The 14,081-nt window shown below is 39.8% G+C and overlaps 1 protein-coding gene across 16 annotated transcripts in view; it reads left to right on the top strand.

Annotated features, from left to right (window-relative positions):
• The window catches only part of LOC18438178 (mannosyl-oligosaccharide glucosidase GCS1), an 82,336-nt gene that overhangs the window by 57,704 nt on the left and 10,551 nt on the right, over window positions 1-14,081 (top strand). For 9 of the 16 annotated variants that reach the window (XR_016057549.1, XR_016057550.1, XR_016057537.1 and 6 more), the window contains exon 10: window positions 618-725. Coding sequence is in view for 2 of the 16 variants with exons in the window: in XM_088869544.1 (XP_088725670.1) it covers window positions 618-725 (108 nt within the window). In the remaining 14 variants the exon portion in view is untranslated. Of the gene's footprint in view, window positions 1-617; window positions 726-13,160; window positions 13,379-14,081 lie in introns of all 16 variants that reach the window. The other 7 variants (XR_016057541.1, XR_016057544.1, XR_016057540.1 and 4 more) reach the window with 1 other exon arrangement.

Below are 14,081 nucleotides of genomic sequence, written 5' to 3'. Positions count from 1 at the left end.
CTCACTCACCTGTATGCACATGTGTGCATGCAATTTCCGAGTTGTTAGCACTAGTTACTTTTATGTACATCAGCTCTCTATGATGGACATTTTCACTGTTTAATCATTAGAATGTGTTTCTTTATTTGTGATATGCTATATTCTAATATTTTTAATAGAGTTGATATGTGTTGAGATATCGCTTTTTATGTTATTTTGAATCTCTATGAGTGATTTGTGTTACTGACTCACTTACTTTTGAGTTTCAAGGGCATGACATGTATATACGTTTCAATGTTTTTTGAGGGAATTCAAGGATTTAACCATCCTAATTTGGTCATTGGACTGACTTTTAAAATAACTGTTTACTGGTCTACTTATAAAAGGCAGTGGTTATTGGACTTGGTCATCGTCATTATGCCTTGATCTTTGTTTTTGGGTAATTCAGTGGGGAAGACGGGCCCTTACCTGTTCTTTCAATAGATTAGGGAGTTCCATTTTGAAGGTGTTAAATTGGCGTTGTCAGTGGTAGGAATGGATACCACGATGAGGTAACTGGGTGTGGGGATGTTACCGCCCCGACCCCAGCCCCAGCCCCTTTTCTATTATGCCTTGATCTTATGATAATATTCTTTCAGGTTGGCCTTGAGGCTCTGACAGTTGGTAAGGCTTCTATTGGAAATCTGCTAGGAGGTATTGGATACTTCTATGGGCAGTCAAAGATTGCCCTTCTGAAGAGTACGGATGTAAGTCGCCTTCAGTAGTTCACATGACTTTTGTTTCTGTATTTTCTTAGATGAATAAATTCATTCTATATTTGCTGTTGATTTATTGCTTCTTGGTGGACGAAATGTGATTCTCTTACAATTTTGGTGGATATTTGATTGCTACAATATCTCCAAGGCTTTGAAATTTGCTTTTATTTTTTTCTTGAGATTTCCTACATTCAAGAAACCCTTTGTATTTGAGGTATCTTCTAATGAAACCAGTCATGAGATTACAGTTGGACGAAAGAAGAAACAACTGGAGGAACTAGGGGGACTCGTGGTATTTTGGATAGTGCCTTCTGCTTGCATGTGATGAGAATTTCTGGATTCTTTGGGGTTTTCTATCTTTACAAATTTTACTTGTTTTTAGAGTATAGACTTGTGTAGATGTTTATGGGTTTCAATGCTTTGAAAACCTTCAAACGATAGAAACTGTTTTGGATGTCTTCAAAATTTGGGGACTGCACATTACCTTTTTCCTGTGAGTCCAGATTTTACAATTTGTATTGAGGAAGGTCATAGTCGAATTAATTCTGTGATTTGGAAAAATTCTAGGCTGACTGAACCTTAGAGGCTGTGTCTTGCATATATATTCAATGTTTTAAAAGCAGAAGGCAGCCGGGGGTTCTGGTCGCCTTGGGGGTGCCATGGCCTCCTAGACAGGCAACACATTTTTGAGGTGCCCCAGAACCGAAGTAGTGGGGTCAGGAGTTGTATGGGGTATGGGATTAGTACCAAAGCTCCCTAAGTATGATTATTATTCAAAAATAAACTACACTTCTTACTTTTAGTGTGGTTTGGGTTCTTTTTTTTGGTTCTGGATACAAACATGAGTTAGAAACTTGACTTATTAGAAATCTAGAATATTGAAACTTGTGCAAACTAGTAGTACTTGAAATAAAATAAGAAGTGGTCAATAGGTCATACAACTTGTGAATATGGACCATCAAACTTATGGATTAAACAGAGCAATTGACGCTACAAACAAAGACAAGTCTCAAAAGACCTGTCTGCCCCCTCCTAAGTCCCAGGAAGGAAGAAAAAGGAAAAACTGAGCTTTCAAAACCTAATCAAAGTTGGCCCGATTTGGCAGCCTTTAGTTGGGAAAACATCTAAAATATATAAGCACATCTTTGAATTTCACAATCAACGATTTCTATCCTTTTTAATTTCTTCAGAAATCAAAAGAACCGAAAATAAAATTCCAATCTTCAAAAAAATTATCTAATCTTTGTTTTGAGGGTTTTCTCACTCTAAAAGCTAGGAAGTGTCCAAAACCCTTCTACCCCTATTAAGGGGAGAAATGAGAATTTCTACCCTTGCTCGAGAGCCCAATTCCACCCTTGTTTTGGGGGTGGCGAGATTTAAATAGTTAAGTACCAGGATGGAGAGGGGGGTAATCCATTGCAAACCAAACAATTGGAGTAATGGACTCCAAAGGTTGTGGGCCATGTGGCAATGGAGGAAAAAGTGTGGGTTGCTTTCTTCGTCCAAGAGGCACATAACACAGCGTTTGGGGATGGGGACGCCCCTACACCGAAGGTGATCCACCATAAGAGATTTTTTAGAGAGCGTTATCCATGCAAAAGATTGGACTTGGGGGGAGAGATGGAGGACCATGCCTGGAAGACTGCTGGTGGGTATCCAATCATTGAGAGGGATACGGTATTTGCAACGGTATCCAATCATCGAGCAAGGTCGTGTTCTGCTTCCTCAAAAGTTGAATCCCAAGACCTCCCAGATGTTTCAGTTGGCAAAGTCTCTCCCAGGAGATGAGGTGGTATTCCTTGGTGTTGATGTCTCCCGCTCACAAAAAAAGTCCTCATGAGCTGATCAAGGCGGGCGGCCACCGCGTCTGGCATGTGAAACAAGGACATGAGGTGAATGGGGGTATTGGCTAAGGTGGCCTTAATGAGCATGGTTCTGCCTATGAAGGAAAGAAAGCGGCCTTTCCAACCTGCCAAATGGTGATCCACTTTGTCAATGATGTGGGACCACTGCATCTTTTTGGTTTTCCATGGCTCAGTGGCATACTAAGATAGCTAGTTGGCTGAGCGTCCACTTTGCATTCCCGGCCAAGACAACAGAACGAGTTTGTTGCGGGGTGAGGGCGACTCCTATTAGAATGGATTTAGACATGTTGACTTTGAAACCCGTGGCGAACTCGAAACATTTAAGATTATCAGGGTTTCGATTTCCTGAGATACCATGTCGAGGAATACGAGTGTGTCATCAGTGTAGAGAGATGACACGACCCTTGGGGGCTACTTTTGAAACCCAAGAGACGGCCCGTCTGGTACATGTGTGGGAAATGGATTGGTTGAATACTTCAGCTGAGATGGCGAAGAGGAAGTGGGAAAGGGGGTCTCCCTGATGTAGTCCCCTTGTAGCCGGGAAGAAACCCTTGGGTGTGCCGTTAATTAGAACAGAGAAGAAAGGTTGGGAGCAACATCCTTTCATCCATTTTCTCTAGCACGCTCCAAAACCCATGCGAACCATGGTCTCATCCAGGATGTCCTAGTCGACAAGAAGAAGTTCCCTCGCACGTATTCATTCCAAATTCTATCATTGTTTCTCTGCCACTCTTCCATCTCAACATCCTCATCTCAGCTATACTTATCTTATGGATGTGTTGTTTCTTGACTGCTAGACATTCCGTCCCAAAACGCATGACTGGTCTTATAGCCGTCCTGTTGAACTTCCCCTTCAGTCTCAATGGCATGTGGCGATTACATAAAACTTGGGATGCACGTCTTCACTTCCTCCACCCAACTCTAATTCTATGTGTGGCATCTTCCTCAATCTCTCTATTCTCCTGGATTATCAACCTTAGGTATTAGAAACAATCTCTTTTAGGTATTGAAGAAGTCATTGAAAATAACATCTCAAATATTGAAGAAGTCATTGAAATAATAAATAAAATTTCAAATATGAAGATTCTTAACTAACCACTTAGTCTTCAATGTTTTAGATGTTTGTCAATCTCAAAGGCACTCTAGTAAGCTTCTAAAATTGATAAAATCATATCCACATTCAAAATGCTGATGTTTGGATCAATTTTTTGATACTTTCAATTAATTGATTGGAAGCAAAATTGCTTCTTTTTTTTTTACTTAAAAAGGGGGTGTAGGACATGTGAAAAGCTAAGCCCCTCCCTTTTCCCCCTTATTTGGGGGAAAAGTATGAAAAATGCCCCCCACAAGGGCAACTTTGCTTCTTGAGGGGCACAGTCCCTGGGGGCCTGCCCAGCCCCGCTAGCCCGTCTAGGCATTGGGCAGGCCACTTTTTGGAAACTATAGGAGGAAGTGCACAAATGGGTTCAAAATGACCTGATTGCTCTCCGTAGCTCCTAAAGGCTCAAGTGTGGCCCACTAGCTAGGTATTCTCCCCCAGACTTGGCGAGCTTACAAAAGGGTAGGACATTCTCAAGGATTGGTTTGCATCATTTTGGTATCCGATCAAGTTTGTTCTCAAGAGGTTTCCAACAGTTAGTATCAGACCAAGTTCCTTTTTTTGGATCTTTCAAACAGTGATTTAAAGCCACCAAGGAGAGCTTGCGGTGCTGTAATGGCTAGCCGAAGGAGAGATGAAAGTGTTGCAAGAACTCATGAAACAAGAAGAGCAACTTCTACTTCTCCTAGAGCAAAGACAGAGCTGCATCCAATAAGGACAGGGCATTGGAGGATAAATCAAGGATTCATTTGAGAACTCCTTCTACAATTGTGCTTCTTATGAAGAGTTAGAAAATTCAAGGATTTAAAATGAGATAGTTCGAGCCCTTGAACAAAATCATGAGCTGTGTGTTAAAATTTTCATACATAAGTTCCAAGTTTGCATTATCTGGAAGATTGGGAGGCATCACCCATTCAAGCTTTTGTTAGTAATAATTATCTTGTGATCAAATGGCTATTTTCATTTGCAAAACCCATGAGTAAAAGTTTGACAATTGGGACAAGCCACTGCTACAATGGGGAAGAGGTGATCAAAGAAGTACCTAATCAAGATCCTTTCCTTTTTTAATTTTGTAAGAAGGATTTGTATTGTACGAGGAAGGTGTTGAACTTCAGAAGTTCAATTGCTAGTACAGAGACCCTTCTCTAAAAGAATTCTCTAATGGCTTGCAACTATATTGGTTATGGGGGATTTGAAGGATATAATTTCACTGCACAAGGATGCGGAGGATATTATGATATGGAGACCCAATGAAAGAGATACGAAACTAATGGTGAAGACCATTCTTGAGAACAAGGCCAATCAAACTTGAGGTCGACTTCCCTCCAACCAATGGAGAATGGTGAAATAAGTCATGAGATTCCAATTGGCCACAAGAAAGGGGTGGGTGGAGAAGGGAGAGGAACTAGACGGCTGACACATAATCTTTCCGGTAACCCTGCTAGGATGTGATGAGAATTTTGGGTTTCTTTGAGGTTTTCTTTCTGTTTCAGTTTTAGCTGTCTTTACACTTTAGTCAATGTTTTGTGGGTTTCGATATTCTAGAAATCTTCAAATCTAGGGACCTTATGTTTCCTTTTCCTATGAGTCCAGATTTCAAAGAAAGTTCAAGAGCCACAGCTCTTTCATTGTTGCTAGAACTTTTATTTTCTTCTTGTTTATGTGGGGGAAATTCCTCCTAGATTGAGAGTTATGCAATTATTTGTGAAGATATGTCAATGTGGTCAGATATCATAAAATTCAGAACCATTACTTTGGTTGTCACGAACTTTTGAATGCCCAAATGGAGTCCAAATGTTCTCAAACGTGTTTTACTCGAATTTTGGTTTTGGAAACACTTCAAAATGCCTTATGGATTGAAAGTTATAACTGTGCTAAGTGGGACATGTCACTGTCCCAACTGCACACTAGGTTTCAGGTAGGATATCTCCCTTCTAATGAGTTTTTAAAGGATCAACGAGGTCTAAACACTTTCAAACCACCCCCATTTGAAAGATATGCGTGTCTTGTGTAAAAATATCATATCCATAGGGCTCAATTATCTGAATTTAGTGAAGACCTATGTTGTAATTATAGGATCAGCTTAGCATCCATCCCATATTTTTCAAGTCCACTATTTGAGGTGGATAAATAACTCTTAATATGACAATTAAACATGTCCATTATTCAAACTTCGTGTGCTCAATATTATTGAATATAATTATCAATCACCGTGTATTTTGGATGCACCTAATGTGGCTACCTTGATATATTGGAAGCAGTGTTTTAGATCTCAGCTGAGTCGTGGAAATCAATCACCAACGTAGCCGTGTTACTCTGGTGAGCCAGAGTTGATTCGCCCGAGCCCATACCGAGCTCAAAAATGGTCAAACAAAGATTGGAAAAGGAAAAATTCATAAAAATCTGTTTAAGTTGGGAAAAAAACTTTGATAAGCATGCATTGTTCCAAAAAACTTTGATAAGCATGCAGTGGTGCCTAGGCCAGGGGGGTCTAGGCTGCCGCCCAAAACCTGGGCGGCCTAGGTTTAAAAGGGGGCAAGTGGTGTCTGATAATCATATTCTAGATACGGATTTTGTATAAAAATTGCATATTCATGCATCTTTTATAATCCAAACAAAAACAAAACCCAAAATACCCCGCCTGACAGATATTTTTTGCACCTATGCAGGCACCTAGGGATAGCCCGCCCGGTTGGCCCGCTCAGGCCCCTAGGCACTGGGCAGAGCGCTTTTTGAATTTATGTAAGCAAGAGAAAGTGTTTACAAAAGATGAGACAAAAGTTTTCAAAAAGTAGAAAAGAAAAAGAAAATTGTTTAAAGATCATATTCTCAAGAAAATGAGAAAATATAACAAAATAGAAAAAAATCATTAAAAAGCATAAAACCCTGAATAAACAAAACTAAATGAGTTGTTTATAATTGATTTAATCAAAAGATTAAATCAATTATAAGTTGACCAATTATTTCAATATAAAATTTATGTTAATTATCAAAGTTTTGGGTGGAACTTGGGTAGGGCAACCTGTTGAGCTCGAGTAGTAAAAAACACTGGTTGGAAGAAACTGATATCAGATGCACACTGAGTATCCTCATTTTGTTTTGTATTCTATCAGATCTGGCCTATGTTATGAGCCCAATACGTCTGAGTGGGCAGGTGTCATCATCCTTTTACATGTCCAGACTTTTCTATAGTTTACCTTGTCCAGCCTTCTTTTCTTTTTCGTTTTTTAAACAGTTCATGTTTATCTTCTTCTTTTTTGTTGATAAAGTTAACTGTATTGCTATAAATGTTTTACATGGATTGCTTGAACCAAGAGTCCCTTCATGCTGGGACTCTCCATGAAAAATAGGTCAACCCTATACAAAATGATCGTATTTGTTCAAAGTTATACAGAATATACAATGAGATTACAAAAAATGGCCTTATAGTATTGCCCCTTTACACCAACAATTTCTAATCTAAAGCAATCAAAACCGGCCACGCAGTGTTACACGGTGGTCCCTTTGTGGTCCAAATCAAAGGTAGGGGCTTCAACTGGAGCCCTGGCCCCGTCCTTTGCCAAGAGATCGGCTAGCTCGGTCGACGTCCTCAGTGTATGTGTCGATGAGACGTTTATATCCTTACAAATATCAGTGTTCTCGTCAAAGATGAAAGCAAGATACCATAGAGGAGAGGAAGTCCCTCTTGCCCATGATATTATATTTTTAGCGCCTCCCGCCATTGTTAGGTTTAGCCCCATGATCGGTTGAACCTCTTGATCCCCAAAAGAATGGCCATGGCTTCGGCGTGCTGAGAATCTTGAATACCGAGGTATTCAGAGTAGGTAAACAAAATCCTATGGTTTTGGTCTCTGAAAACTTCTCCTGCTCCAACATGACCGGGTTTTCCCATGGAACAGCCATCAAAGTTAAGTTTGATTGTTCCTTGTGGGGGAGGTTGCCAATTGTGGGGTCTCTTTCTATTATGGGGATTGTGGTGCATGATGTTTTGCCACTAACTTAAGAAAGTGTTAGCAGCAATCCCTGAAAAAAATCGGTGGTTGGTTGCCCAAAAAATTACTGAGGAGGTAATTTTGTGGAGTAAGGTTGGGCTTTCAGTAACTTTTCCTTGGAATATCCTGGAATTTCTCTCTTTCCAGATATTCCAAATTGTAGCTGCTACCGCTGCCTTCCAAAGTGTTCATCCTGCCTTGGGCCAGTCATTTGTAGGGTAAAAGGATAGGAGTTCCTTAACAGTTGATGGCATTACCCACTGAACTCCGCAAAGCTGCAATATATGGCCCCAAATGTCATGGGCCATATTGCAGTGAATGAAAAGGTGTGAGTTTGATTCCTCTTCGCATTGACATAAGATACATCTATTGGGGATTGGAATGCCTCTTTTTTGGAGCTGGTCCATTGTGAGGGCCCTTTGAGAGCCCGTAGTCCAATTGAAGAGCTTAACTCTGGGGGGTGCAATGGTAAACCATACCATGGATAAAAGTGAGGGGGGGTTGTGTGGAAAAGTGGGTGGCTGAATAAGTTATATGTAAAAGGATGCAACCGAGAAATATCAGAGGGTGTGAGAGACCAAATCAACTTGTCCCTCCCTTGTATTGCTATGTAGGAGGAGTGTAGGGTTGCTGACATGGAGAGAGAGTTTATTGTTTCCTCATCAGTTAGGTTCCTTTTGAAAGAGGGATTCCACTCCCTTCAATTTCCCACCACCACCATGTCTTCTGCGACTGTCGCTTCTTTGTTTGAAGCAATGTGGTAAAGGGAGTGGTAGAGATCCTTTAAGGGAGTGTGTCCTAGCCAAATATCCAACCAGAATCGCACTCTTTCCCTCCCTTCGATGGAATCGAATGAAGTTCTTGAAGAGGGAGAGAGATGATGAGAAGGATTTCCATGCTCCTGAGGCGTTGATACAATTCCTTGGTTCTGGTACCCATGTCCCTTCGGGGATCTTATATTTGTTACGCAAGATCTGTGCCCATAGAGAATCAGTCTGTGTGGCCATGCACCACCACCATTTACCTAGAAGAGCCTGGTTATGTTTTCTTAGGATTTTGCTCCCAAGGCCTCCCTGTTTTCTCGGTAATCGAACTTTATCCCAACAGATTAAATGGAAGTTTGATTTCTCTGCTTGGCCCGACCAAAGGAAGTTTCTCACTAGGAAAACAAATGTGTCATCTGCCTGCAAGTGGGACACAATTAGGCCACAGGTAGAGGTCTTGAAGCCCGAAAGGAAACCTGCTTGGTTGAGACGGGAAATGGAGCGACTAAACACTTCGGCTGCAATGACAAAGAGGAAGGGAGAAAGAGGATCCCCTTGATGTATCCCCCTCGAGAAGGGGAAAAAAGCCTTTTGGGGAACCATTTATGAGGATGGAAAAATGAGGGTTAGAGAGACACCTCTCATCCAGCTCCTCCACCGATTTCGGAACCCCATTCTTCTCATGACCTCTTCCAAGAGAGACCAATCAACGTGGTCATAAGCCTTCTCCCAATCAATCTTGAAGATAAGTCCCGGCGTTTTAGACATGTGCCTAGAATGGATACTCTCATGAACTAGAAGGGCTCCATCTAGGATTTGTCTGTCTTTGATGAAGGCCGATTGAGATTGGGAGATAATAGAAGGGAGGATCTGTTGTCTGACCTTTGCGATTCTCATTGTTACTTTCTTACTTGTAGCATGGATCCTAAGACAAAGTATGATATCTTACCCTGAATAACATGGATCTAGGTGGATGAGTCCCAAAAGTGCAATTTGGATTGAGAGATAGACAATTTATAGATGTAAAAGAATGTAGTATTTTGTTGGGCTAGTGACGCAGTATAAAATTTACTGACAAACAACACCGGAAAAAATTAACCGCGTTTCACAGAGAAATAAAACGAGAAGGGAATCACAAGAAGAAAGAACAAATTGTGCGGATCCGAGTATTTCGGCACCGCCCACAAGCACGAAGAAAAAAAAATAAACCCACAATGGGGTCTCTCTGGCTACGCTCAAAAGAGGAACGCTCTGTAATTCTCATTCACTGTCAAAACTTTAGTTTACAATGCACCTTCTTCCCCAAGATAATTAACTCCTCCTGTCTTCCCTTATCTCCAATTACCAATCAACACCCAATAGATAAGGGTAAGCTTTGCTCAAGGGAAAACCACACCCTTCCAAACAAAAACGAACTACTCATAAAACTATTAATAATTATCTACTCCTAATAATCAGATGACACTATCTAATATGAATATGGCTACTAAAAAAACAGCACACTATCTAAAAGAAATAAAAAAAATGTCCTGCCAAGAAATGCTTATCCAAAATAATAAAAACTCATTCCAAAAAATTAAATCGTGTTTTTATTTCGTCGTCTTGCGATTGGGATCTGAACACTCCAGCGTTTCGAGCGCAATTTCGACTGCATCATTCTCCCCTAGTTGGGGAGAACTCGTCCTCAAGATAAGCTCTTCGTCACTAGAAGTATCTCCTACATAAGGAATTAAGTGCTCGACATTGAAGACATCAGAGGTCCGCATGTGGCTTGGTAGCTTTAACTTGTAGGCAATGTCATTGATCTTCTTTAGAATTTCGCATGGCCCGATCTTTCGATTACTGAGCTTGTTATACTCCCCAACAGGATATTTCTCTTTGGTCAAAACAGCCCACACATAATCTCCAACTTCGAACGCTTGCTTGCAGCGATGCTTATCTACAACAGCCATGTATTTTGCATTACTGACTTCAATCTGCTTCTTAACCTGCTCATGATTGTCTTTGATTTGGTCAGCTAAATCTTCCGCCTTGTCACTAAATTTCCCTGCATCAGGTATAGGAGTCAAATCTAGCACACTGCTTAGATTATATCCATAGACAACTTCAAATGGCCTCTTCTGAGTAGTTCAATTATGGGCCGTGTTGAAAGCAAATTTAGCTTGAGGTAAAGCCAAATCCCACTGCTTCGGCTTGTTTCTTCCCAAACTGTGCAATAAATTTCCCAAGCTCTTATTCACTTCCTCTGCTGACCCAATGTTCGCAAAATCGCCTGATCTAACCGCCTGGTTAGATCGGAACCGGCCAGTGGTCGGTTTCAGTTTTGGGTGGTTAGGGTGATCAACCGGTATTTAAAAAAAAAATTCAAAAAAATGTATTTAAATTCTCAAAAATAAGGAATTTGATTTGTAATGCATTTTTAAATATTCTTTACATTATAGTAAAGATTAAAATTGTTTTGGTCATTAATACTCACTTTTATATTTTCCCATCTTTTTTAGAATAATTTTAAAATAGCCCTTGGAAAATATAAAATGGGTTAAAATCCATTTTTTTCATTAATTTTGAACTTCATTTGAATGTGTTTTGTTTTAATCATTATTTATATGCTTTTTATATTTTAGTATTTTTTTGTATCTGTTTTATTTTTTTCAACACTTTTATGACCGCTTGGGACTTGTCCGATTAGAGTGGTTGAATCGGCCGGTTTATCGATTAGGCCGGTTAAACCACTTCCAGCCATGTCCGATTAACCGTTCCGGTTCGATTTTGCGAACACTGGTCTGACCATCAGTTTGTGGATGATATCCGCTGCTAAAACATAACTCAGTTCCCATCAACTTCCATAGAGATCTCCAGAAATGACTCATGAATTTTGTATCTCTGTCTGAAGTGATTCACTTTGGAATGCCATGCAATCGAACAGTCTCCTTGAAATAAATTTTTGCAATATTAGAAGCATCCATAGTTTTCTTGCCGGCAATAAAGTGTGCCATTTTAGAGAATCTGTCGACCACCACAAACATCGAATCCATGCCTCTCTGTGTTCTTGGTAACCCCAACACAAAATTCATAATGATATCCTCCCAAGTTTAGAGGGCACTGGTAATGGAGTATAAAGCCCAGTATTCTGCGCATTTCCTTTGGAGACTTGACAAATGTAGCATCTGTCTACAAATCTATCAATGTAATCCTTCGATACCAAGGCCGACCAAAGTGACCTTCATTATGCAACTCCCTGAGAATCTTATCTCGTAGTGAGCAATCTAGTATACGTAGTCTCAGGCCTCTGAAGAGAAAACCATCATGCACAAAATAATCATCACGCTTTCCTGTTAAAACTTCAATAAACGTTGCTCCAAATTTAGAATCATCTTGGTACAACTCCTTGAAGGTATCAAATCCCACTACATTCATCTTCAGAGTGGTAAGTAGCATGGCTTGCCTGCTCAAAGCATCAACTACCTTGTTATGAACACCTACTTTATGCTTCAAGGTAAAAGTAAACTCCTGCAAGTAAGACACCCATTTAGCATGCCTTCTATTGAGTTTGTGCTGACCATTGATGTATTTAAGAGCTTCGTGATCCGAGAAAAGAATAAACTCTCTGCACCAAATAATGTCTCCAATTCCTCAGTGCTTGTACAAAGGCATAAAACTCAACATCATAAGTAGAATAGTTAACCTTAAACCTATTGAGCTATTCACTATAGAATGCCACCGGTTTTCCTTCCTGACTTAATACAGCACCAATACCAACTCCCGATGCATCACAATCAACTTCAAAAATTTGATCAAAGTCTGGTAAAGCCAATACAGGTGCTTCTGGCATTTTCTTTGTTATCAATTGGAAACTTTGCTCTGATACCACCTGACGCAATATAAAATTTACCGACAAACACCGGCAAAAATTAACCACGTTTTAGAGAGAGAAATAAAAATGAGAAGGGAATCACAAGAAGAAAGAAAAAATCGTGCGGATCCGAGTAGTCTAGCTTGGCCCACAAGCAAGAAGAAAAATAAATAAACCCACAATGGGGTCTCTCTCTCTCTCTCTCTCTCTCTCTCTCTCTCTCTCTCTCTCTCTCTCTCTCTCTCTCTCTCTCTCTCTCTATGGTCAAAAGAGGAACCCTCTGTAATTCTCATTCTTTTCTTTTTTTTGAGTGAAATTAACGAACCTCTGTAATTCTCATTCAACGTCAAAACTTTTGTTTACAATGCACCTTCTTCCCTTTTAATACTATGCTCCTTCCCTTTGCAAGATAATTAACGCCTCCTATCTTCCCTTATCTCCAATTACCAATCAACACCCAATGGATAAGGGTATGCTTTGCATAATGGAAAACCACACCCTTCCAAAAAAAAAATGGACTTATCTCATAAAACTACTTCTAATAATTATCTACTCCTAATAATCAGATGATGCTATCTAATATGAAGATGACCATTAAAAAAAGACGACGCTATCTAAAAGAGATAAAAAAAATGTCCTACCAAGAAAGGCTTATCCAAAATAATAAAATCCAAAAAATTAAATCGTCTTTTTATTTCTTTGTCTTGCAATTGCGATCCGAACACTCCAGATAGTAGAGAGTGGTTTCGACTGCATCAACTAGTCAAATCTCCTTTACTGAATGTCTTCCTGATTGGTGTCTTCCTTAATATCTGATATTCTATTTAAATTGATCTCATGAACATTATTTCAGGGTTTGGGGTTAATGCCACTTTTTATCATCCTTATGTGCAAGAGGGAGGAGGTTGTAGACACCAAGTATGTTATTTCGATATATTTGAGAAGCAACTTGTACAAGTATATTGTTGAACCTGTCAAAGACGATAAAGCTTTTATTTTGGCTAGACGTATGGGACTTTATAGAAGGCAGAAATTTAGGTGCATGGGTTGCCCATCATTGATTCTTTCAAGGTATAATTCTAGCAATCTGGGTGTTATTTGTCAACTTGGAAAAGGCCCATGGATATACATTCCAGAGTTTCTCAAAAGTCATTCTCAGACCAGAGGATTTTAAAGAATATAAATACCATATATGCGTGTGCAATTTGACCACCTTTTCCATCATGATTAACAGGAACACAAGGGGTATCTACATGGTTTCATAGGTTGAAGGGAAGAGCACCTATCATCCTCTCTTTTGTTTACTATTATAATAGAGTCACTGACCACCTTTTTAAGTGAAAATATCTGTTTTGTTGGATGTGGCATTTTCCTAGGTGAAGGCATGTCCAAGCTCTATTCCACTGACAAATTTGCTGACAATATGATTCACTTTGGAGAAGTGATGATCTGCAGCCTGTCCTTGAACTTTTATATTGAACTTTCTTTGAAGGTTCCAAACCAAAGTGTAAATTTAGAGAAAGTTAGATCCATGGGAGTGGGTTCTTATGTCAGTCAGCTGATGATCCAGCTCAAGAAGTAAAGTGAGTAGGTTGTTGAGGACATTTTGACAATATTTGCATTTACTCCTCTGTTGAGGTACCAAGGAAATCATTTTGGGATCAGGTGATTACAAAGTCTGCTAGGAGTAGGATTGAAAATAACAATGTCGTAGGGAATACATTGTCAAAGCCATCTTGCTTTATGTTCCAGCTCCATGTTGTTTCGTGTCTTT

The sequence above is a fragment of the Amborella trichopoda genome, chromosome 6 (genome assembly GCF_054954075.1).
Source record: "Amborella trichopoda isolate Santa Cruz 75 chromosome 6, AtrichopodaSantaCruz75HAP2 v2.0, whole genome shotgun sequence".
NCBI classification, from domain to species: domain Eukaryota; kingdom Viridiplantae; phylum Streptophyta; class Magnoliopsida; order Amborellales; family Amborellaceae; genus Amborella; species Amborella trichopoda.
This window is presented reverse-complemented; position numbering and strand designations above follow the sequence as displayed.